Source organism: Hydra vulgaris, chromosome 09 (genome assembly GCF_038396675.1).
Source record: "Hydra vulgaris chromosome 09, alternate assembly HydraT2T_AEP".
Lineage (NCBI taxonomy): Eukaryota > Metazoa > Cnidaria > Hydrozoa > Anthoathecata > Hydridae > Hydra > Hydra vulgaris.
Genome location: NC_088928.1, coordinates 60,649,895 through 60,677,208, shown reverse-complemented (window position 1 = coordinate 60,677,208; position 27,314 = coordinate 60,649,895). Strand labels below are relative to the sequence as shown.

Here is a 27,314-nt window from a genome sequence, read left to right as displayed (position 1 = left end):
TTTACTCCCATTACTTTAGTGTTAAACTCATTAAATACATTATTGATGATTAAGTATCTGCATAAAATTAACACATGGAAGTTCTCTGACTTTTTTTAGTCGACAAAAGTTAATCAGGTTACTTTTCACTGGAAGATGGTAAAGAATTGTTAGGTTGTTTGAATAAAGTTCTACTAGCTTATTTCTATTCAGATTGGTCAAATTTTTTCTATTCAGATTGGTCTTTATTTAATATTGTATTAGGATTTGTTACAGTTGGTATCAATAACATAATTGAAGCATACTCTATCAGCAGTTTCAGGCTTCTAAACACTTTTTTTTCCTTCTTTTCGTCTAAACAGACTGATCTAGCGCTCTCTTTTTTAAACAATATCTATTTATACATAGAAAGCAACATACTTGGATTGGTACCCTACACCCCAACTCCGACAGTTTCTTTCATTCGTGTTGTTTTTTCATTTTTTTAGTTTATAGGAACTATTGGTACATCCTATTACAGCGCAACTTACATTTTTCTTAAATGTTTTATCTCTTATCGCTGAGTAAATATATATTTTTTCTTTCTAAATTAAAAACTGGCATAATTTGTTGGATCAATCTTTTGACATTTAATAATTGCTCTAAAATTAATATCATATAAAGTTATCAAATCGCTAAAACCTTTATCAAATTTTATGAGTGTTTTCTATAAAAACAAAATATATTCTTTACCAAATTAACTTTTCTAATATAAATATGTTTTTAAAAAGCGATTTAATAAATTTGCAATATAACGTTACCAAAATATTGTAACACTACCAAACTGACATTTGAACGTTTCAAACAGCTGTAAAAAAAAAGAACCTGAACAGTTTACTCACTCGCACAACTGCTATTGCATTTGAATTTTCTTAAATATGGCTGCAATTTTATCAAATAAAGGAAACCCAAGGCTAACCTGTTGCGAAAGCACTCAGGCGAATCAGAAAATCTATGGGGTGTGAAAAAACATTGATGTTTACCATTCCAGTCTTCCAGTCTTACTCTAGAGCAGATAATAAGTTGAAATGCGACATTTTTAAATAAATAACAGATATCAGATTTTATTAATTTTGATGGTTTGAAAGCCTATTATGTTATTTTAATTTATTCCAAGAGAGGTTTGGTTTTTAATTTTTTTTTTTTTTTTGGTTGTGATATTTCATTTTTGCAAAACTTTTCAATTAAAATCCTATAACTTGCACTTTCAATAACGTAATTCACTTTTACGTAACAGTGGTTTTTTGTTTATGAGAGTTAAAAAACAAATTTGACAAAAAAAAAAAAAAAAAGGAAACTGTATTTGGTTTGAATCTGCTTAAATATCTTTCGAAAAAGTATCAATATGCATATTTTTAATTAAGGTTGGCCACGTTTTTGCTGTTCTTATGTAGCTGTGACATGAAATTAATCTTATGTAGCTGTGACATGAAAGAAACTTTGATTATACTTTTATGTGTACTTTTTATTGTACAATCTCTACCAGTATCAGGTTAGTCATCTTTAAATGCAATTTCATTTTTTTTTTAATAAAAAATTTTTTTTTTTTTAAATTGTCAACATTTTATTGGTTAATTTCTAAACTGGAATGAGTTATTCAGAATTAGTTGTTTTTTTTTTCTTTTTTGTTCTTTTTCTTTACGCGTTATTCACCGTCAATCCTATTCTGTCAATATATGCTTCGCTAAATTTGTCCCGTTCTAAATTATTATCATACTCAATAATAGTTTTATTTATGCTTGAACTTGTTTTTTTAAATCTCTTTAATAAATAAAATAGTTTTCAGTTTACAACGACAAATATTTATTTTATTAAATTAAAAAAAAAATACATAATTAAAAAACAAATTAAATTGTTATATGATTTACCCAGTGAAAAGCGGACATGCGCGTTTGCCATGATGAGTTTTTATTTTCTGTACAATAATGTAAACAAGATAAACAAGTCACAACAATATTTAGCTCTCACGCGCTTTATTGGTTTTACTACACTAGCTGAATTAAACACGCGCTTTAAATTTAAAGCACTGCAATGCATTATTAGAAAATAATTTTCGTAATTAGAACGCCTACTAGCATATTAATACTGTTATTTTACTTGTTAGTGTTTGTAAAACAAATACCGTTAGTATTTTACAAAAACTAACTATATTTGTGATATAAAATTAGAATAAAAATTACGAGTTAAATAAAATTAATCTGTAATTCTACTTTTTGATCTAGAAGTAATTACAATAAAAAACTTGTTGATGTGTAAACAGAAAGTTGTTAAACAATGCTATGTAACTGTTTTAATATTCCAAATCCTTGTTCCAAATAATTAAACAATAAAAATGTCTTTTTGCTTTAAAGAAAGCCCTAGTCATTATTTGAGTCATATACAACACGTATACAACACGTATACAACACGTATGCAACACGGCTCTAATAACAACAGATCTCAGATTAGTTGAATGCATTTGCAAATGTTGAGTTAACTCTGTTTTAATTGAGTTAACTCAACATTTATTCCTAATTCTTTGACGCGGCTGATTTAATTCAGTTCCGTTTTTTAATTCAAAAGTCTGGTACGTAAAATTTTTTTCTTAATATTAATTTTCAGTTTTTAAGTACTTTACCTCTAAATGACTTTCAGTATTAAACACATTTAATTTACAAAACTATATTTTAGTGTTTCTTTTTTATATTCATAAAGCTCATGAGCTTTTATAAAAGTAGGAACCAATTCAAATATAAGTTTATTTAGACTAGCTTATAACGCTATATATATACGTTTAAAAAGAATAAATGTAAACGTTTTTTACGTTTAACAACCCTATAGACGTCAAAAAAGTTTTTTTAACAACCATTCAGTAATACCAACTAAACTTATTTATCTGTTGGACGATAAAATAACCGCTGAAACTGTTGAATTTCAATTCAAAACCCTCCAAACAACTCCACATCAAACCTTAACATCTTATTTTTGGTGATATCAGAATTTGTGTAACTGTCATAAACTAGATCTAAAGAATTTAAAATAAAATATTAATAATAGTTACAAGCCTTTCTCGTTCCGAGAATTATATTAAGAATGTTAATTATATTAACATTGTTAATATAATTCTTGGAACGTGAATCATATTAATATAACTTTTTACTATCAAAATTGAAAGTGAAAGCCTACACCTCAGCATCATGGTTACATAATATATATCTATAACCTATAATATATATATATATATATATATATATATATATATATATATATATATATATATATATATATATATATATATATATATATATATATATATATATATATATATATATATATATATATATATATATATATAACCTATTTTATTGATTTGATTCTTCTTTCATTTAAATCTAATATGTTGTTTTTACTTGTTTCTTATAATTTTATTTATTAAAAGTTTTAACTTGCATAATATTTAAAATTACTTCTATGTTTTCTATTTTTCCATTTAGATTAAAATTGAAATATTTACAGTATTAGGCATCCTTTACTTTTAAATTATTTAAAGTTTAAGTTACATTTAAAATGAGACTATTCTCAGGGACAGGTAGCATTTTTGATGACAAACGAGCTAGTTTGTTGTCCAAAACTATATAGCAGCCCTTTTTGCGCCACACTTTTCCTAAACTTCTAGAGATTCTTGCATAATTGATTACTGCAAATTGAATTGCATTGTGTTTGTTAAGAGTTTTGTATTTTTTACCTAGGTTTACCCATAGTTCTCCATTGCCCAGTAGGACAATGGTTTTTAATTTAATTTTCACAGTCTGTGCAACATGTCTTAAAAAAAAAATAGTAAGAAATAAAATCCGGCCTGAAATATTGTAATTTCGGTCAGAACCGGAGTAACCTAAAAGTCTCAAGTTCCGGCCGTAACGGAATTCCGATACATCCCTAATTTGCATATTATTTCGTATACTTATACATTATTGTTTTACAATAAAAAAAAAGGTTGTATGTACTGTTAAACAAGAACGCTTTCAAGTTTAAAATAAATGATTGTTAATGAATCAGATATTACTATTAACGTTTTACTATAGATCGTTATACTAAAAACAATTGAGACTCATATATTTAAGAAGTTATCAATAACTAAAACATTATTAAACTACATAATAAAAAATTTATCATTCATAGTGATAAAAATTGAAAAGCTTTTTTCTAGAACTTGTTAATTAATAAACTAGAATTTAAATCAATTAAAAAATATATACCCTGTAACTATATCTTATAGCCTGCTGTCGAAAAGAAGTGCCGCTTCATCGACTGAGGGTTTGGGCTAGGACATCAATCTTTTCTTCCTTTTTTTTTTTAATTTTCACTTTTTCTGAAATCTAAACCTCAATTAAGCTATTTCAAACTTTTCTAAACGAAAAAATTTTCTAAATTTCGATAAGATTTTTTCTACAACGATTTCGAAATAAATCCCTTATTTAGTAACTCTTATCCAAATTTTTGCAATTTTCAATCACTATTCCCCACAATTAGATTTTACTAATCTCTTAAAGATTTAAATTAGAATTTATTTTTAACAGAAATTAAAACTATTTTTGTGCCAACTTTGTTTTAGTATATTTAACTGAATTTTTTTTTGTGAGTAGAGTTCTAGATTTTTAAAAGACAAATTTAAAACTTTAAATGACGTCTGTTATTGTCAATACATTGTGTCAATCGTGTCCGGAAATTGGTGTCGACTCTTTCCAGCATCTCAATAGGAATGTTGGCGACGACTTCACGAATGTTATTTTTGAGATGGTTCAGATGTTAGGTCTGTCATGGTACACGACGGACTTCAGATGTCCCCACAAGAAATAATCGCTAGGCGCAAGATTAGGGGACCTGGCTGGCCACTGAAGATTGCCCCTCAAAGAGATCACGTGCTCAGGAAAGACTTTGTTCAAGAAAACATAGATGCTCTTGATGTATGCGCAGTTGCACCATTTTGCTTGAACCAAACATCATCTAAGCTCATCTCGTTTAGTTTTGGCAGGAAGAAATCCTGTAACATTGTCACGTAACGCTCAGATGTCACCGAAACTGTCCTCTCATTTTCTTCGAAGAACCAGGGACCGATTATTCCAATTCGGGATATTGCGCACCAAACAGTCACACGTTGCGAGTGTAGAGGTCGTAGGTGAAGTTCTCGTGGGTTTTCAGCGCTCCAATACCGCATGTTCTGCTTTTTCAAAGCCCCAGTAAGATGGAAGTGCGCCTCATTGCTGAAGAATACAAGCGTGTCATCAGACAAGTCGAGAAGAGCCCTACATGCAGCCTTACGAGCATCAAAGTCCCGAGGAATCAGTTCCTGGGCGACAACAATCTTGTAGGAATGGAACTTCAATTCCTTATGAAGGATCCGTCTAACAGAACGAGCTGATAACCCAAGAGCTGATGCATGATTGCGGGCAGATTGTCGGGGAGACCTCAAGATGGATTGCCGCACTGCTTCAATGTTCTGCGGAGATCTTGTAGTCCTTTGGAGACCAGACTTCTTCTTCTTCACATCTCCAGGTTCCCTGAATTTCTTCACCTACGAAACGATTTACTGTCGTCCTGGAACACGGCCACAAGGTGCAACATGGAAGTGCCGACGAAATACACGCTGTGTGGCGATGATTGATTTACCACAGAAAAAATATGCCTCAACCGCAAAAGCACGTTCCACATTCGTCCATTCCATGACTACTGCAAATAAAAAATAAAACAAATTAATGCGGCTCATCATATAAACAAAACTTTACAGTTTGCGCGCTTGATTAAGCCCCTCCTTAAAGTTATCGTAGCAAATCACACTTCAGGAAGGCTAATTCAAATAACCAAGTTCCTCTGCCCCACCCTGTAGGTAGATGAAAAATTGATTTTGAATCCTGAGTCCTTATGTATTATGGCAGTAAAGACTCTAGGATTTCCGATGACAAAAAACAATTGGTTTTATGTTATTAAATCTCATGAAGTTTTTTTTTATTGCAGATTATTAGTCAATATATATTTTTGAAGCTTTTGTATCCTAGAGACCAGGAAAAAAAAAAAGATTAAAAGCTTCTTTGGAACTTCTCACTCAGAGCCGTGGCTAGGTCCCCCACCCACCCAGCTTTCCTTCCTTTTACAAATTTAAGAAGCTTTTTTTTGTTGTTGTTTAGTAATACCTAATGGAAAATTTTTTAAGATTTTGGGGCTTTAATGACAGATTTTTGAGAGGGTCTCGGATCTAGTAGCAAAAATAAATTTAGTTTTTCTTTTTTTTTGAAAAAATTTCACAATGTTTATCTTAGAAAGATATTAAACAAAGTTGAAAAATTTATGTTTATATATTTAAATGGGGTGAGGGGGCAAGGTTGTTGAAAGCATACACTTGCGTACATATTAAGGTGGTACATAGGTATATAAAACTGAAAAAATCAATTTTTGAAAACTATACTTATTTTATTCAAAATTTACTCTAGATTCTATTTATCGTAATATCTTTTAATAAAACCCTCTGTAAAGGCTTAAAAATTTGAATTTTATACTAGTACTTTATTTTAAAATCATAGCAACGCCCTTAGCAACAACATTTTACCCTTACATTAACCTTATAAAAAGTAGTTTGTTTTATTGATTCTGTATTTATTATCCTTTATAAAAACGTAGTGTGTATGTAGCTTTATATAAAGTTATTACATAATGACTAAACGATATAATTTCAAACCACTAATCACGTTTGTTAATTTTAGAGAAGCAGTATTTCTTAAGAACTATTTTTTCTTGGAATAATATTTTTATATGGGTTCTTCTAAAAGAAGAGAAAAAAAAAGATCGTCTGTTCGAAAGTATTGGGGACGTAAAAAATCAATAGATATATCTTCTTCAGAAACAGGATCGTCTCTAGATGTAAACAAAACATCAACACAAATAACAGCACCACTCATCATATCCGCTTCAGCATCAGCCAGGAAGCTGCATTCAGATTCGTCAATTATAAAAGAAACTGAAACTGTAGATGACATTGAATGTTATGTTTTAATTAACACAGATATATTGCGAACAATTGTTAATTTGGTTGGAATATGTCCCAGTTGTCAATCAAAAGTGTATCTTGCTCATGAAATTGAATCTAAAAAAGGGTTGTCACATTTATTTGTTTTGCATTGTGTTGTATGTAAATGGTCAAAAAACTTGTATAGCTCTAAAGAGATTGCTAATCCTGATTCAAAGAGAGGAAGAAAAACCTTTGATGTTAATATTAGATCAATTGTAGCTTTTCGAGAAATTGGTAAAGGACATAGTGCCATAGAGACATTTTGTAATGTCATGAATATTCCACCACCAATGAGTTTACCAACATATAATGACATTGTAGAAAAAATGCACACTGCTTATTTAAAAGCTTGTTCTGAATCAATGTCTGTGGCATCTCTGCAATGTGTTGACAATGGTTTTGCAGGTGATGCATCATTTAACAATGAAGGGAATGAAATAAAAAATGTAACTGTTAGTGTCGATGGAACTTGGCAGCATCGCGGATTCTCTTCATTAAATGGAGTCGTTACTTTAATTTCTAACAATAAATGCATTGATACACAAACCTTAGCTAAAAATTGTAAATCTTGTAAATATTGGGAGTCCAAGAAAGGATCCCCAGAGTACAGTGTATGGTTTGTATCTCATACATGCCCAATTAATCATTTTGGTAGTTCTGGAGCAATGGAATCTGTCGGAGTGCTTGAAATGTTTAATCGTTCTCTTTCAAAATACAATTTACGCTATGTAAAGTATCGAGGTGATGGAGATAGCAAATCCTATAAAGCTATTGTAGATGCTAATCCATATCCAGGTTATAAAATTGAAAAGACTGAGTGTGTCGGACATGTACAAAAACGAGTTGGTGCACGGTTAAGAGCACTTAAGGTTTCATATAAAGGAAAGTTGTTGAGTGATGGCAAGAAATTGACAGGTAAAGGTAGAATGACTGACAAAGTTATTAACAGTCTTCAAAATTATTATGGAATATGCATAAGACAGAACAAAGGTAATCTTTATGGTATGAAAAAATCAATTGCAGCACTAATCCATCACTGTTCAGAAAACAATAATGATGACGACCGGCACAAATACTGCCCAAGGGATAACAACACTTGGTGTAAATATCAGTTAGATAAACTAATGAAAACATCTAAATATAAAAAATCAATAAACATACCTAAAGCTGTGAGTGAATTAATTAAGCCAATTTTCTCGTGGAAGGATTTAGGTGCTGACAGTTTACTTGAACGATGTCTAGATGGAGAAACACAAAATGCAAATGAATCGCTAAATAACTTAGTGTGGATGCGAGCCCCAAAAAATGTTTATGTTGGTAAGACCATTATTGAAATAGCAGTTGCATCAGCTGTTTTGGCATTCAATGATGGAGGAGTTGGTATTTTGTCAGTTTTAAAAAACTTAAACGTCTCTGAAGGAGTTTTTTCAACTCGCGGTTTGAATCAGAAAAATAAAACCCGCATTCAGAAAATGAATATTAAAGCTAGTGACAAAGGTAAAAAACAAAGAAAGAGATTGAGAGCAACTAGAAAAGGTTTTGATGACAAAATTAAGGACATAGAAGGCAAAGTTTATGGACAAGGAGAATTTTAAATTTAATATAATTTGTTTTTTGACTTTACATTTGATTTTCTCCACTCAAGGTTTTTGGATCTTCTGGCAAGGATTCTGAAATAAGTACTTGAGCTTTTTCTATCAAATTTGGACCAAGTGTTCCCTGATATATGTAGAATGTGCTGAAATTCAGAAAATGTTTAATATTTTATTTTAAAGACTTAAATTTTATATTATTCAATGAAAATTTTTGTCGTATTTATTGTGTACATCTGCGGTGGAGTAGTGTGGAATAAATATTTTGAGAATCTTTTTATTTTTAATTTCAGCACATAAAGTACCATATAAACTTAACTTTGTGAAAATTTCAGATGCTAACTCTTTTTCGTTTTTTAGTAATCTTTGCCAGAATATAGTTCAATTTCAGCTAAAATTGGCTTTAATTAGTCCTAATTAGGTACTTAATTTTTTTTTTTTTATAATTTTTTTTTTTTTTATATCATTTTAAATGTCCAATAACAATTTAGAAACATAAAATATCAAAAAAATACTATAATAAACAAATTCGTTTATTTACCTATGTACCACCTTAATATCTTCCGTAATGTCATATTTAAATATGACATTACGGAAGAGTTACAACATCTATAGCGGAAATACTATTATGGAAACCTATCCCAATTAAACAAGTGTAGAGCCATATAAATTAAACTTAAATATGAAATACCTATGAACTTGCTGTCATTTTGTTAAAGCTTAAATAGTTTAAAATTAAAATTTCTTTTAATTTAATTTAAATAAACTTTTGTTAAAGTTTGAATAGTTTAAAATTTAAATTTAAATAATATGTTACAACAAATATCTTTTTTGTGCGTGTGTGTTATTTTAACCCTCTACATATAAATTCTTTTAGTTTTTCAAAGCGCATTTTATAAAAATTCGGCCTTGGCCGAATTATAAAATGCGCTTTGAAAAAGTAATAAAATATTCACAAAAGTCAAGGGTCAAGGTAAAATTATTCACTTAACTCAGAACAAAAAATGCCTCCCATTATGTGAGGCATTTTTTGTTCTGAGTTAAGTGAAAAGGTATTTTGCAATTATTGCAATGTTCTAGTTATGCAATATTCTTGACTTTATCTAGTTTTGCAGAATCTATATCACTGATATCAGTTTTATCAATCTCTCTATTTTGGCCAATGATCTATGATATTGTAGAATATATAGAGACAAGAACAGAAGATTTACAGCTATGTTTGCTTGGACCAATGTCAACATCAATCAATAGTGTACCAAGTGACAATAAAGCCAGTTCTTTTTTAGCAGATAAGAGCCTCAGCAACACTAAAAATAAATTTAAAATCGATAGCTAGGTTTTCTTTTTTAATTTTTATTGGTCAGAATACCGACAACAAAGGAGCTATTCATTTATTTAAATAATATTTACACAATAGAATATCACCTTCAAGTATCGCCTTGTTAATTTTATTGGCATGTGATAAAGTAATAAAAGTATACCAGCTAAGCAAATACCTCATTGACTGGTTTTTATGCTTCATTATATTATATTGGTAATTAGTATTATGCAGGTAAAATGGACGGGGCTCTCATTTTTGTGATCCCATCTTTTGACACAAAATAATCAGGAGAGGGTAGAAAAAAATGTAGAAACAAATCAGACACATTTGTTGTCAGGCGATCTTGCCGAAACCAACCTTAAATTGATATCTGTAAAAAAGCAATTGCAGCCACGCCATTTTTCTTTAGCTCTGTCTATGTTAATTCAACATCCTTTCAGCAACAAACACAGATCCAAAGAAATAAAAATACAGTTTAACATTCACATATTTAGAAAGCGCTTTACAAAGCTAAAGGTATGCCTCAGCTGTTTACAATCATGAATTTTGCTATTATCACTTTCATCATAGTTTTCTAAATCACCACTATTAATTCTAGCATGTATCCTTTTCCATACTAACAAAATTTTTAGTATGGACAAGGATAGTTATCATAATTGTTATTATTTTTTTCCATTTTCTTTATTTTGAAACTTTATTTTGAATATTTGTTGCCATATGGCAACAAAAATGGTAAAATCTAGTATAATCAATCAATCAATCATTTATTTCACTTTATAAAATAAAATTAATACAAAACTAGGATCAGTGACAAACAGTTATGTAACTAACAAAAACGTGACGAACTACAAATATTAACCGTAAATTTGTAAAAGTATATAAACTTAATAGTAAATTAATAATAAAATTAATAATGATAATAAAGTAGTAATAGTTGTAATAATAACAGTAGTAATAACAATAATAATTATAATTATAATAATAACATTAGTAATTTGCAACAGTAGAAATAATAAAAATAATAATGTCAATTATAGAGATAATAATGCTTAACGCACACATACAATATATATATATATATATATATATATATATATATATATATATATATATATATATATATATATATATATATATATATATACATACACACATACATATATGTATGTATATATATATACATATGTATGTATATATATATATACATACATATACATATATACACATATGCACATATACATATATATATATATATATATATATATATATATATATATATATATATATATATATATATATATATATATATACACATATACACACACACACATATACACATATACACTTACACATACATGTATATATATACACATACACAAATGTACATACACATACATACATACATAATACATACATATACATACACACATATATACATATACAAACATACACACAATACATACATATACTTAATCACACACTTGCATATATGTAAATAAACACATATAAATAAATAAGTAAACACATTATACATATACATGTACATACACACAATGCACACTCAGGTTCATACAAATATGTACATATATGGAACAGAAGGGTAGGGAGTAGTAAAAGAGATAACTGAATAGGTTTAAAATAAGGGAAAACTGAAAGCTGTTATATTTTAGAAAAATAGACAGGATTAATTGAAGATATAAGATAGTGAAAATGCTGTGTTATAATTTTATTGAGTGTTTTTATGAAGGATAAATTTTTTGATATCGGCAATGAAAGCATTTCTAGTAATGTTTGGGAGATTTATTTTTATTGAAAGTGGCAGAGAGTTCCAAGAGTGAATTGATTGGTATTTAGTAGATTGAATACCATATTTGTTAGTTTTTTTTGAAGGTAGAGCTAGTTTATAACTCGATGTTGATCTAAGTTTGTAATTATGGATATCACCTGTGAATTTAAAATAGCTGTTGAATGCAATAGGCATGGTATTATGAATGATATCCCACACAAAAACACAGTTTAACAAGAAGATGAGTTCATCTAACTTCAAGATATTTGATAACCTATACAATAAGTCTGGATTAAAATTACTTGGCTGGAAATGAACTATTCGCATAGATTTATTTTGAAGTTTTATAAGATTTTTAATTTGAGTAGATGAACTTTGCCCCCATATTTGCCAGCCATATCTTAGGTGGGAATTAAATATAGCATGCCAAATATTTATCAATGTTTCGTAGTTGACAAAATGCCTTACTTTGGAAAGCATTCCATTAGCTCGACTTAGTTTGCAAGATATTGCTTTTACTTGTTGGTGAAACAATAGATTTTCATCTAATGTAATGCCTAAATATTTGATCTTATCTACAGTATTAATTTTTTTACCGCTTGTTCTGAAATTAAGTTTTTTTGTAATTTTGTCGCCTTGAAATTTAAAGATAACTATTTCAGACTTCTTGGTATTTAAGGAAATTTTGTTTGATCGTAGCCATTGTACCAAACATGCAAGGTCATGATTAAGATTTATATTTAGTTTTTTAGGAGATTTACTAACAATAAGAAGATTGGTATCATCAGCAAAATGATATGTTTTGGAGAATTTTACACATGTGTGCAGATCGTTTATATAAACGAGGAAGAGTAGAGGACCTAAGATTGAACCTTGTGGAACACCAACACGTGTAAACCTAGTATTGGAGGAAGTGTTTCCAATGCTTACAAACTGAGAGCGCATATACAGGTATGACTTGAACCATTTGAGAGCAACTCCTCTGACACCGTAATGATTTAATTTAGACAAATGCCTTCTGCAAATCAACAAACACTCCAGCAGCAAACTTTTTTTGATCCAGGGCTTCATGTATTGTCTCAGTTATATCAATGAGTGCTTGATTTGTACAGTGCTTTTTGCGGAAGCCAAATTGAAGACTATAGAGAATATAAGATTGTTTTAAAAAGTTTTCTAGTCTGTTAAACATGAATCTTTCAATTAGTTTGCCAATATTTGAAAGTAAAGATATAGGTCGATAGTTACAATGATCTAGTTTGGATCCACTTTTAAAAATAGGTACAACTTCAGCAATTTTAAACAAGTCTGGAAACACTCCAGTTTCGAAAGATTTATTCATCATAATGCTCAAAGGGTAGCTTAAATCTTTTGATGCTAAGATCAATATTTGCGTAGGAATGCTATTAGGCCCAGTATTTACTTTTTATCATGATGTATTCTAACAATATATAACAAATATTATTACAATATGGTAACAAATATTTAAAAAAAGTTTCAGAATAAAGAAAATGAAAAAAGCAATAACAATTATGCATTTTTCGAAACTAGAAGCATATACTAAAATTTTACCAAAAATTTTATAAATAAGTCCATAGTACATCTATAAAATAACAACATAAAAGTTATTCAAAAATGTATAGCAATATATATATATATATATATATATATATATATATATATATATATATATATATATATATATATATATATATATATTTTTACTGCTAAATCATAATAAAATAAAGTGAAATCTTATAAATGAACAAATTAAAAACCATACTTTGATGTGAATGACTTATATATTTTATTGCCAAATGGCAACAATAGCTCATAAAGGTCTAAATTGAGAATCAATTGAAAGTAATTTTATATATTCTATTTTCATTCCTATAGATCATGATAATCATGTTGAGATACGACGTTCAAAAAGACATTCAATTGACCGACATTCAATAGCTGATAAAGAAGGCAAGATAAATTTTTTTCTGTATAAGTTACTGTGTCTTTTATTTTGAAATAAATTGTTACAATTACCTTATTTCTTTTAGTTCGTACAATAATTTCAGCCATTGTTGATGCGATTCTTGATGGAGATAGGAAAAAAAGATCCTATATCCCAGAAGGCAATTTATTTATTAATACCTACTTATGCTTTGTTAAAAATTAAATTTAAAGTTTGAAATAGAATTAAAAAAACAAAAAATACGAAGCAATACAAATTTTATTTATTTGATTTAACTTCTTTTGCTTTCTTTTAATTGTGGTTTTTATTTAATTTTTTGTAGATGATGACAATACAGCTGATGAAAATGATGAAGAAGATGATTTTCAAGATGATTTAAATAAATTTTCTGAAAATTCAGAATCAGAAGAAGGAGCTCACACTGTTGAACACAGTTCAATATTGGAAGAAAGTGCAGACAATAGTGCAAAAATTTCCAAAGATGCTAACTCTGTTTCTCGTTCTGCAATTAATAAAGTTGTTACTGCTAATAGTGAACTGTTAACAAATGTAAAAAATTCAACTGAAATTGATAAACAATCTTATTCAGGGTTAAATTCAGAATCAGAGTCAGGTTCAACTGAACAATCAGGCTATGACAGTGGTAGTAGTCAAGATCAACCTGAAGAGGAGTTATTTTCTATAACTAGCAAATCTTTAGTAACCAAAGGATTAGATGCTAGTCGTATGAAAAGAGATGAAGATGAGCAACTGAGACCTGAAAGATATGAAGATCACATCAATTTTAAAAATACTGAAAGTTTGGTTAATAAAGCTCACACAGATGATTCTAAAAATTTGTCAGTAAAAGTCAATAAAAGTGAAGAAATTAATGTTATTTCTGGTGATGAATCTGGTAGTGAGTCTGGTACATTTTCAGGTGAAGATTTAGATTCTGAATCAGGAATTACATCTGAAATTACAGAGAAATATAAAGGAAAAAATACAACAAAGAAGTCTGAAAAAGTTATTGAAAAAAGTGATTTAATATTTGAGAAAGATAAAATCCCAAGTAAAGTAACTAAAAGTCTGAAATCAGAAAATATGTCAGATTTAGGTTCTGGCGACTCTTCTGCAGAAGAATCAAGTTCAGATGAGAATATTGTAAATAAAAGAAGCACTATAAATGTTGAAGAAAATTTTAATGATAATAAAAATAAAAGAAATATACATCACACTACCTTTGCAAACAATTCAATTGACTCAAAAATATTGACGAAAAGGAACAAAGTTGCAAGTCCTACGTTGATTAAAAATAACGAGGAATTACAAGTATCTGGAGGAGAAATTGAATCTGGATCTGGATCATTGTGGGATGGCAGTTCTGAGTATGGGTTAGGATCTGGTGGTGAAAAACGTGGAAAAGTATTTCTTAAAGCAGGTATACAAATTTTGTAGTTTTTAATTATACGAGCAGTATCTAGTTTATGTGTTTTAAAAAGTAAACAAAGTTTAAATTTTAAAATTAATAATACTAATAATAACTGAAATAATTTCTATTATGTAAAAGAAACTTATGTAAAAAAAATTGTTTTGTATTTAGAAGATAACTTTTATTATATTTGACAATTTAAAATGTTAAACAAAATAAATATAATAGAAAATGATAAGTTTTAAGGCAAAAAAACTAATAAACACTTTGAGAATAAACATGACCCATAAAACTTGTCTAGATTAAGTTTTAAAGTCTTGAGGAAGTTTTGAAGTGACTATTTAACAATTTATAATAAACAATCAGGTTTTGTTATACAATCTTTTATTTTTGTGTGTTAAAAAGCAATAATCTTTGTTTTTAAACCACTTTTTAAAAAGTTATTATAAAACAGAAACTTAATGTAATAAAGAATCTATATTTCTTTCATGCATATTGACTTTTTTTTTTTAATTTGAATTTCATATTATATTTTAATAAACAATCCACTTATATCTAAAGGTATTGTTGGTTTGACATAGGAATAACTACAAATAGATGTAAAGACTAACTCAATGTAGCATCTGTTATTGACCAAATTTTTCTGTGCTAAAGTACTACCCATGTGCAGTTTTCAAATTTTGCCACCTTGGCAGTGACCCGATTTGAACTCATGTTGCACAACAATCTAGGTTTTAAGATTTCTTTTGAAACTCTGACTATCTGAGCTATTCAGCCATTTTACTTAACATTAGCAGCCGTTTTACTAAACATAAGCCATTTTATTATTTGTAAAAGTCCTTGAAATGTTACAACCTTGTTTCAGAATATACTTGATTTGATTTACTAGTATACAATTCAAAAAAAAAAAATTTTAATCATTTTTTTCAACATGTAAATCTGGTTCAAAGTAAAAAAAATATATAAATTTTAGGATAATTTATTTAAATGAATAATTTATTAAATTATATACTATTTATCATTTATAGATAAAGGAGAAATTATTGGTGACACAGTTGATTATTTTAGTGGAAGTGGGAGCGGTAGTGGGAGCGGATCATCAGTTAGCTTGGCAGAAACGAAAGCCAATATAAGCTTTGAATTGTTATCTTCAGTAAACAATAGGACTTTTGATGTCAGACAAGCTAAAGACAATTTAAGTCATGACAGTCTCATCAATAATACCAATATCTTAAACGTATTAAGTTTAGTCCAAAACAAAAGTGATGTAAAAGTTAATGAAAGTTTAAATGAAGTTTTAAAAAACAAAACATTAAAAAGCGAAGCTTTAAAAAATGAAAACTTAAACATTGAAAACAATAAGAATGAAACTTTTACACATGCTGAAGATAAAGAAGAGAAAGATGAAGAAGATGACTACAATAAAAGTGTTAATCAAAGTATTAACTCAATTAGCAAGGTATCCCAAAATATATCAAATAATTCAAATAAAAGCTATACCTCGAATGAAGATAATGGATCAAGCTCAGGAGATGAAAATAGTTACACAATTACAGAACAGAGTATTAAAAAAGTAAGAAACAATACAACTATAAAAAACAAGGATAATAAAGAATTACTCATGAGTGTAGTAACAGATATGGCAAAAGCTGCTGATGAAAGTATTCAAGTTGATGACTCAGATAGTGTTGTAAAAAAGTCGAAAATTCATTTTCCAGAAGGAAAAAATCTTATAGTAAAAAATAAAATTGACAAAGATAAAAAAGAAAGTTTACCGGTAAGTTATCTTTACCAGTATATAGGGAGTGCTAGCTTTAACACAGTTGCCATTTGTATTGCACATCAGTTAATCATTAAGTTAAACATACATCAGTTAATCATTAAACACTCATCAGTTAATCATTAAGCTAAACATGCATATAAAATTGCAAAATTTGCAATGATATATGTATGTTTTAGAATATATTGCTCGATTAAAATGTCAGATATAATAATGAATCTATATTTTAAGGTGGATCTTGTACTGAAGAATCTTGTTTTGAATATATTGAAAGAAGGTGAGAAATTTGCAAGTTAATATTATAACTTAACCTAAATTGTGCTTACAATATATCAGACATATTTGTGTGGTAGATCCTTCATTAAAGTCAAGTTTGTCTGAGCTGGTTCAAAAGCGCAAAGTAGAAGAGAGAAAGGTAGATTTTTTGTTGCTATTAAATTGACATATCAAATAATTCTTATAGTTTATTTATATTCACATGTATATATAGTTCAATCTATAAAGTATTTATAAGTCTACATTATTTTGGAAAAATTATTGTAGGCAGGTACAGTTTTTAGAATAGACCAGTTTAATTTAAAATTAATATTTTTTTCTAAAATTAATATTTAGTTGCTAAATATATTTTGACAGCATAGTCTCTTAAGTATTTTTATGTTGAAGCCAGCTTATATTTCTATTTCACTTTTTTGCAATTTTTACAAAAATGCAAAGCTTTTGTTTGTAGTTATAAAAAAAGTCATGTTTGTAAATATATTCAGTTTGCAAAAAACTGAATATATATACAAAAAATACAACAAAAGTATATATATATTTTTTTGTAATTCACCTCCCTAAGGGCAAGAAGGCCACTACAGATGAGGAGGCTACTTGTGGTTATAACCCTCTCTCAACTCTATAACTCCAAAACACGAACCTCCACAAACAAGGTCGCTGCGGGGAGAAACAAGTTTGAGTGCGGTACTACCAGAAACATGGTGGGAATCGAACTCAGAACCTCTTGCTTATGAGGCAAGTGCTTTTTTAATAAGCAATTTTTTTTTAAACATCTTCGCTTTCAACAAGGCTGCAAGCAACCACTAATTAGAGTTGGAAGTTACTGAAAGAGAAAAGATGAAGATTGTAGAGCAAGATAACGATTGACAGTCGACTTAAAAGATTGCAAATTATATAAATCAGGAAAGCAAGATGAAGGAATCAAATTCCAAAGAACTGATGTTCAAGGAAAAAAACTAGACAAATAAGAGTTTTTGGAGCACTTAGGAACAATCACAGAAAAAGGATGAGACTTAATTGAATGACGAGTAACACGAGAATGAATTTTAGTAGATAGCACAAGAGGCGCTAGCTCTTTAGAGCAGTGCCCATTATAGCATTTGTAGAAAAGAGAAAGAGAAGCAACATTATGATAATGTGATAATGGTTGAAAGTTGGCTGCAAGAGCAGGTCTAACTATATAATTTAATATATATATATATAATTATATAATTTAATTATTTAAAAACTTTGGCATATACATAATTCTGATATATATAAAATTCGCCGAATGGTCACACACGAGCAGTGAATGTCTGAGGGAAGAAATAAAGTACATTAGAATAAAGGAGAATTATTTTTCAAACAAAGCATATTTTGACAGTTGTCAAGACAAAAAATAAAGATTAATAGAGGAATATTTAAAATGTAAATAAGACAGACAATGCACCTAAACAGCACTAACAATAATAATAAACACTAAATTGTTTTCTAAACACTAATATTAATGAAGATATACAAAAAGTATGTCACCAAACAAAAAATAAATAAAACAAAAAATTGATTACAAAATTAAAAAGTAAGCATACAGCAATGAACGGCCTCAGAATGGAAAAAAAACATTAATGCTAATGTGTGAACATAATTTGTGTAGTGATTAAGTAATAAACATCTCCTCGGAGTCGCGTCTATTATTACTGGCGTTGAGATGAGGATCAGCACTTATAACTAGTTTATCCTGTCAGACAAATGTCATCGCCATTTATGCTTTACCCTGCAACTTACGCCTATTCCATACTGCAGTAAAAAAAGATTCACTACAAATAGCCAAAACCCAATCATACCCAAATTTTGTAAAGCACATATATTTTTTTGATGATATGAAAAGCGTTGATCTACTGCACAATATAAGTAAAAATAATTAAATAAATCACTTACCATACTAACGGTAGAAAAAACTACGCACAATGAATTAAAATTCAAATAAAAACACCAGAAACAAAACTAAAACAACTAAAGTGTGCAAACAGAAAATACTAATAAATTTTCCCCTAAGACCATTTAAATCACATAGGTACTTCCAGCACAAATAAACCAAAAACAATCAAATGGCAATATACCCTATTAAAAACCCTTATAAAATAAAATAAAACATAGTAGAGTCTTCAAAAAACTCTAACGCTGTCATAGATACTTCATTCGAATTTTGTTAAGCAATCTAAAGTGTAAGAAAATGAAACAACACGCCCAACTTAAAATCATAACTAAAAATCAAGTAATATTTGAAAATAGAAAAAAACATATATATACATATCGCCTGCAAAAATGTAAAGATTTAAACATGTAGTGAAGGATATAAGAAATTCTCCGAATAAAAATAAAAGACAAAAATTGTGTCTGTGAAAATTAAAACAAAGCTGAATAATGAATGTAAGATATTATAGCATAAAAGTTCCTTGATAATAATATGAAAATCAGTGGATAAATAATATATTAAAAAATATTGTAATAAGATTAACTAAATACTAAAATAAGACCAGATAAATTTAAGCCAAATAAGCGGTTAAAAAATTATTTTGGGTGATAAAGCAATAATATTAGTCATGATATAAAAACGATGTACGAAGCGGGAAAAATATTGTTTAGAAGTAAAGTCTTCTCTATGGTCCGAATTAAAGGTAACTTTGAGACCATATCTAAATCGAAGTTTCCAAAAAAGTAAAGTTTCTCTACAGTCCGAATTAAACGTAATTTTGAGACCATAACAACAACAAAAAGAGTCCATCAACAAAACATGTCGATTATCACGCATGATAACCACATATACATAACATAAAAATCTGCATTTAACATTCCAACCACATACTATATATTAAAAGAAAATATTACCTAAATAAGAATGAGTTCAAACAAAGATAGTTTATCTTTGTAAAAGAACAAAAAGCATGCAAACGATGTAAAAAGGCTATATGTGCATAAGGGTGTATAGGTGTAATGTGTAAGACCTTGCTGTTTATGTTGTTCAGTAGAGTCTTGTATTGTTAGTAACCATCGTAAAAGATTTATCTCTTAACTACACCAAGCCAGCCCAGTCATACTCCAGAAAACCATGACGGATTAAACACCTATGCATGGATTTATAACTGACTTATGACTAAAAAACTAGCCCATGCGTCTTCCAGAGACAAACAACTTCTTTTGCGGTGACAGTAATTATGATTTGGAAAATAGTCATGCTCGATGACCATAACACTAACCCTTACGGGTTAGGCCCAATATTATTTCAGACCATAGAGAAAACTCATAGTTTATAAATATATGTATATATGTATGTGTGTGTATGTATGTATGTATGTATGTATATATGCATATATGTTTTATATGTATCATATATATGTATATTGTATGTATGTATGTAGATGTATGCGTGTGTGTATATATATAAATATGTATATATATATATATATATATACATATTTGTATGTATGTATGTGTGTAGATGTATGCGTGTGTGTATATATATAAATATGTATATATATATATATATATATATATATATATATATATATATATATATATATATATATATATATATATATATATATATATATAAGAGTGATTCTTTTTGACTAGCGGCTTTCGAAATGTTTTGTTGATGGACATCTTTTTGTTGTTGTTTTGTTATGGTCTCAAAATTACGTTTAATTTGAACGTAAAGAAAACTTTACTTTTTCGGAAACTTCGATTTAGATAAGTTATATTTAATTCGGAGCGTTGAGAAGACTTTACTTCTAAACAATATTTTTCCCGCTTTGTACATTGTTTTTATATCACGACTAATATTATTGCTTTATCACCCAAAATAATTTTTTAACCACTTATTTGGCTAAAATTTATCTGGTCTTATTTTAGTATTTAGTTAATCTTATTACACTATTTTTTAATATATTATTTATCTGCTGATTTTCATATTTTTACCATTAACAAGGAACTTTTATGCTATATTATATTACATTCATTACTCAGCTTTGTTTTAATTTTCACAGACACAATTTTTGTCTTTTATTATTATTCAGAGAATTTCTTATATCCTTCACTTCATGTTTAAATCTTTACATTTTTGTAGGCGATATATATATTTTCTACTTTTTCATATATTACTTGATTTTTAGTTATGATTTTAAGTTGCGCGGGTTGTTTCATTTTCTAACACTTTAGATTGGTTAACAAAATTCGAATGAAGTATCTATGGCAGCGTTAGAGTTTTTTGAAGACTCTATTGTGCTTTATTTAAATTTAAAAGGGTATTTAATAGGGTATATTGCCATTTGATTGTTTTTGATTTATTTGTGCTAGAAGTACCTATATGGTTAATGTGATAATGGTTGGAGGTTGGATGCAAGAGCAGGTCCAACTATGTTTACAATGCATTTTTGCACCTTGTCACCAGCCACTGTGAGCCCCATGCTGTACCAGAAGTGAGATTCTTTTCAAGCTCAAATGCCCCCTCCAAGCAATCAGAGAGTGTTGACTAATTTAATATACAAACATGAAAACATTTAATGCAAACATGAAAACATTTAATAGCAATTTAATATACAAACATAAAAACAATTTAGCATCCAAATTTTTAAGATTAGCAATTGTAATTGCTAATTAATAAAAATGAGTGTTCCTAATGTAATGACTTAAAAAATCTAGTTTAAACCCCCAGCTCAGTAAAAATCTAGTTTAAACCCCCAGCTCAGTAAAAATCTAGTTTAAACCCCCAGCTCAGTAAAAATCTAGTTTAAACCCCCAGCTCAGTAAAAATCTAGTTTAAACCCCCAGCTCAGTAAAAATGTTTCTACCAATATTAGAAAATTATTTTTTTACTAGAAAATGTCTATTTCTAACAATTGAAACTCTAATATTTTATTTAAAACTTGGTAATAATATTTAACTGGAATGTATATAACTTCATAACAAAAATTAAAAATTAAATTATATTGCTGAAAATTCTACATGATTTTCTTATAAAGTCTTTATATCTTTCTAGAATATATAAAACAAACAAAAAAACAGGAAACACTTTTTTTTAAACCTTTTTCTTGTTTTCTATATATGGAGTTGTAGGCAATTTTGACACCTTTATTTTTTTTAAATCATTACGCCTTTATCTGTTTTAAATCATTACATTGCTATCTGATTTGAATCATTACACCTTTTCTTTTAAAATTAGTTCCTATTAAACAGCAGAATATTAGAAAAGTACTTACTACTTACATTTTATAAAATAAAGTGACTTACCACTTGTTACTGAGTTTTATAAAATAATATGGTAAATTTTTTTTAGCTTAGACTTTTTATTATAAATTAGTATAGGAAAAATAGTTTTGAATAAACAAAAAAATGATGAAAAAAAGTGGTTTTAGAGCTATTGCATTAAATTTTTTTTTATCTAGCTGCAAGATCAAACATCATTGGGATATTACATTAGTTTTTTTTTTTTTTTTTATCTAGCTGCAAGATCAAATATTGAGCCTTGTAAGTCATGAGCACCTTAATAAACAAAATGATGAAGAAATGGAAGAAAAAGTTACTAGCGGTAAAATGTTTTAAAATAAATTAGTGAAGTTGACTTTAAAACAAGAATTTTAATATGGAATTGAAATATTTGTGTGTGTGTGCACACTTTTAGTTACATATCATGATCATTTATAGTGTTTCATGTGCGCAAACACTGATTTACAGTGTTTCACGTGCAAACATTGATTTATTACGAAGAGGTTTAGGATTATGATATGATTATATTGAGTTTATTAATTTATTTTGAAGATAACACCTAGCAAACAAATAATCAATAACTAATGTGTTTATGATATGAAAAAAAAGCTTTATAATAATTTTATTTTGAAGTAACAAAAATGATGGTTTTTGATGGTTACTAAATTGATGTTTGGTTACTAAGTCAATTTAATTAGGTTAAAAACCTTGAATTTATTAACAGTCTACAGCTTCAAACACAAATTAGTTTTTAATTTCTTAAACTTTATCAAAATAAAAATAAAAACAACTTTTTTTTAGCACACTTTCTGAATAAAATAAAAGTAAAGTTTTTTTTATTTCTCAATCTTAACAGGTATGTGGTCATATTTCCTAATCTAAACAGGTATGGAGTTGTACAAAGAGTGAAAACAAAGTTATGAAGATAATAGATAATAAAATAGATCATTTTTTTTTAAATCGAAACAAAAAAATAATAAAATGTAATGTTTGAGCTCATTTTAAATTCTGCTGCTTTTTTTTGTTTTTTTGTTTTTTTGTTTTAACAATAAAATCAATATCTGCTGACCAACTTTTATCTCTGCATTTCAATTTTTTTTTTATAATATGTAACTTAAATTCCTAAAAATATAGATCTTATAAAATTTACTCAATTATCAAAATCTTATAATGTTTTGAGATATTTATAGAAATTTAAATAAAATTATAGAAATCAAAGATTTTGAAGGTTTGGTTGAAACTCTCTCTCAGACTGAATCACTAACTCCTATTCAACATGAAATGATTTCAAGAAAATTGGAGAAAGATTTGTTAAATCATCTAAGCATTCCAGAAAATCCAGAATTACTTCAACAAGAATCTGAACTTTTAAAATCTTCTGAAATGGAGTTTGTGAAAGGTATGATAAACAAATGAAACTGTAAGCATAAAATGAAATTGTAAAAATACAACAGCAGACACAAATCTATATAGACAAAGTTGTTTATATTAGTTGTTTATGCAATAAAATATTTTGTATTATAACTTAAGTTAACTTAATATTTATTCTAACAAGTTATTTATTCTTCTAAAAGACAAAAGAACATAGAAAATATCTGCCATATAATGAGAAAGCTTGACTTAAAAACATGTCAGTTAAAATAAGGGCATTACATTGAAAATTCGTTTAAATCAACATTAAAAGTTATATTAAAACATATAAAACATATAAACATATAAAACATTTAAATATTTGTTCAGTTGTTTTGATTTTTATTTAGTTCAATTTATTTAAGATTCAGGTTTAAATTTTTTCTTTATGAAGTGTTTAATTAATCTTTTTTCAAAAATTTAACTTTATTTTCAAATATTTTGGAGAGCGATCTGACTCATCCAATTACAGCCCCATTAGTCTTCTTACTATCATAAGCAAGGTTTTTGAGTTTTTAATTAACAAACATTTAATCTCTCATCTTAAATCTAATAACTTGCTTGCTGATCATCAATATGGATTTTGATCTTTTCATTCTACTGCTGATTTGTTAATGTTAATAACCAATAGGTTTTACAAAAATAAAAATCCAAAACTTTGTTTAAAACACTCTGACTGTTTGGGGGGAGCATTTGAGCTTGAAAAGGATCTCACTCCTGCTTCAGCATGGAGCTCTCTGTGGCTGGTGAACTTTAACTCTATAATCTATTAATCTAGATCTTCCTATATTTATGATCGGTTATGTACTCGAATAGTCATCTACCCTTTGTCTTTTAGGATTAGCTCTTACTTCTGACCTTTGTTGGAAATCATATATCAAATCCTTAGCAAATTTAGCATCTGCTAAAGTTGCTTTCTTTATCTTGCTTGCGACTTTCTTACTCTAGATTGTTTTTTCATCTATCTCTATAATATAAATCTCTAATCTATAAATCTCCGTCCTTGTATGGAATACTGTTGCCATATCTGGAGGGGATCTTCAAATAATGCCCTTTCTCTTTTATAAAGGGGCAAAAATGCATTGTAAACATAGTTGGACCTGCTGATGCAATTAACTTTCAATCATTGTCACATCATCATAATGTTGCTTCTCTTTCTCTTTTCTATAAATACTATAATGGACGCTGCTCTAAAGTGCTCTAAAGTATCTATTAAAATTCATTCTAGTGTTACTTGTCTTTTAGTCTAACTCATTAAATTAAGTCTCATCCTTTCATTGTGACTGTTTTTAAGTGCTCCAAAATCTCTTTTTTATCTAGTTTTTTTCCTGGAGCATCAGTTTTTTGGAATTCGCTCCCTTCATCTTGTTTTCCTGATTCATATAATTTGTAATGTTTAAAGTCATCTGTTAATCGTTATATTGCTTCTTAAACTTTTTCTTTTCTTTTTTTGTAACTTCTAACTCTAATAGTGGTTTCTTGCAGCTTCGTTGGAAGTAAAGATGTTTAAAAAAAAATCAAATATTTCTAAATTTTCGTTAAATGATGAGTTTAATTTTTTTATGGTCAGAAAAAAATTTACTGTTTGTCATGTTAATTTATGTTATTCAATTAACTAATTCATGACAAATAATGCTAACTTAATTTGATTATAACTAAATTTAAGTTTTTCATTCAAATAGTTAATAACTATTATTCTTAATAGAATAGCCACTGTATGGAATCGTCTTCTTCCGTCTATCGTGCTATCTACATCAGTGAAAACATTTAAAAAATGATTAGACGAATATATTGAAAGAGAATATAAAGTTACCGGCTGATATAGAGCGTGCTTATTACACGCTCTCGTTTAACATTATAAACATTTAAATTATTTTGATTGTTATTTTGTTAAACTTCAGCAATAAATAGTTATTATTATTAACAATAATAAATGGAGAATAAATTTCCAAAATATTATAGTTTAAAGGACACTAATCTTATAATTACTTAAACTTATTTTTAACTGCTTTAAAGTTTATTTGTTTTTAGATAAAATTGAAGAGGCTCGAGAAAATACCATTGAATATGCTACAAAACATAGCGGAAATATGGAAGATATTCGGAAATTTGCGACAACAGCCTTAAAACCTATTGTAGAATCTTTGCCTCTCAAAAAAGAAGATATTGAAGGTCTTGCAAAATCTATAAGTAAATCAGCATGGGTTAAAATGATTACACATATGAAATTAAATCCAGAAATAAAATCAAAAGTCAAAAGAAGTCTTTTTAAACTCCTAAATTTGTCATAAAAACATAACATGGAATATTGTTCGAAACTGGTGTATAATCTACAGATTCGCTGTCAATAATATATGTCAATACTAGTATATAGAAAGCTGATGCACCGGTGTTATTTGAATTAATTTAATCGTTATTTGATTGAAGAAATTTGTTTATGTTTTGTAACTATGAATGGCTTTTAATAATAGCCGCAGATTGAGTGTTTCATGTGAGCGTTTGGTGTCACTTGGTTCTCTCATTTTAATAACTCTGTAGTATAATTCGTTCATTTGCATGCATGATTTTTAATTATTTTTTAAAGTCTTTTGGAATGTTAATGTGATCTTGTTTTGTTTATAAACGTTTCACGTGACATGTAAAATTGTATATTTTTAATGTTGTCTTGCTTGCAGGAATAAATTTATTTGTAAAAGAAAGAAAACCTTACATTTTTTAAATTTTTTGTTTTTTAATTCTTTCTTATACTAAATGGTTGCTTTTTCAACTAGTAAAAATAACCTCAATAATTTTTATATTATTAATTTGACTTTGGTAATACAAATTTTGCCCGTAAAACAAGGTATTAATAAATATAACACATTGGTTTATGCAAAAAGTTACCTGCATTTAAATATCGTATATTATAAAAATCATAAATACTATCATTTTCAGTTATTTTTTTTAAAAAAAATCCTTAAATTATTTAACATAGACTAAAGATAAACTAAAATTATTTAATAAATGTTTAATTTGTGCAAAATAATTTAAACAATAACGATAAAAGAATATTTAGAGTAGGATCCGCTTATCAAAGAGTGGATCATGTCAAAAGTTAAAAAAGCTAACCTTTATCAAAGAGTGGATCATGTCAAAAGTTAAAAAAGCTGACCTTTATCAAAGAGTGGATCATGTCAAAAGTTAAAAAAGCTGACCTTTATCAAAGAGTGGATCATGTCAAAAGTTAAAAAAGCTGACCTTTATCAAAGAGTGGATCATGTCAAAAGTTAAAAAAGCTGACCTTTATCAAAGAGTGGATCATGTCAAAAGTTAAAAAAGCTGACCTTTATCAAAGAGTGGATCATGTCAAAAGTTAAAAAAGCTGACCTTTATCAAAGAGTGGATCATGTCAAAAGTTAAAAAAGCTGACCTTTATCAAAGAGTGGATCATGTCAAAAGTTAAAAAAGCTGACCTTTATCAAAGAGTGGATCATG

At 28.0% G+C, this 27,314-nt stretch overlaps 1 protein-coding gene across 1 annotated transcript; it reads left to right on the top strand.

Moving 5' to 3' along the window:
* Positions 1–742: 742 nt before the first annotated feature.
* On the top strand, positions 743–26,560 carry LOC100207194 (putative uncharacterized protein DDB_G0282133). Its single transcript, XM_065806243.1, has 11 exons — positions 743–1,139; positions 1,383–1,510; positions 13,650–13,724; positions 13,805–13,879; positions 14,042–15,139; positions 16,159–16,907; positions 17,142–17,187; positions 17,264–17,325; positions 22,668–22,752; positions 23,641–23,829; positions 25,872–26,560. Exons 2-11 carry the CDS (start codon positions 1,420–1,422, stop codon positions 26,129–26,131), a joined length of 2,730 nt encoding a protein of 909 aa, XP_065662315.1. The 5' UTR covers positions 743–1,139; positions 1,383–1,419; the 3' UTR covers positions 26,132–26,560.
* Positions 26,561–27,314: the final 754 nt, after the last annotated feature.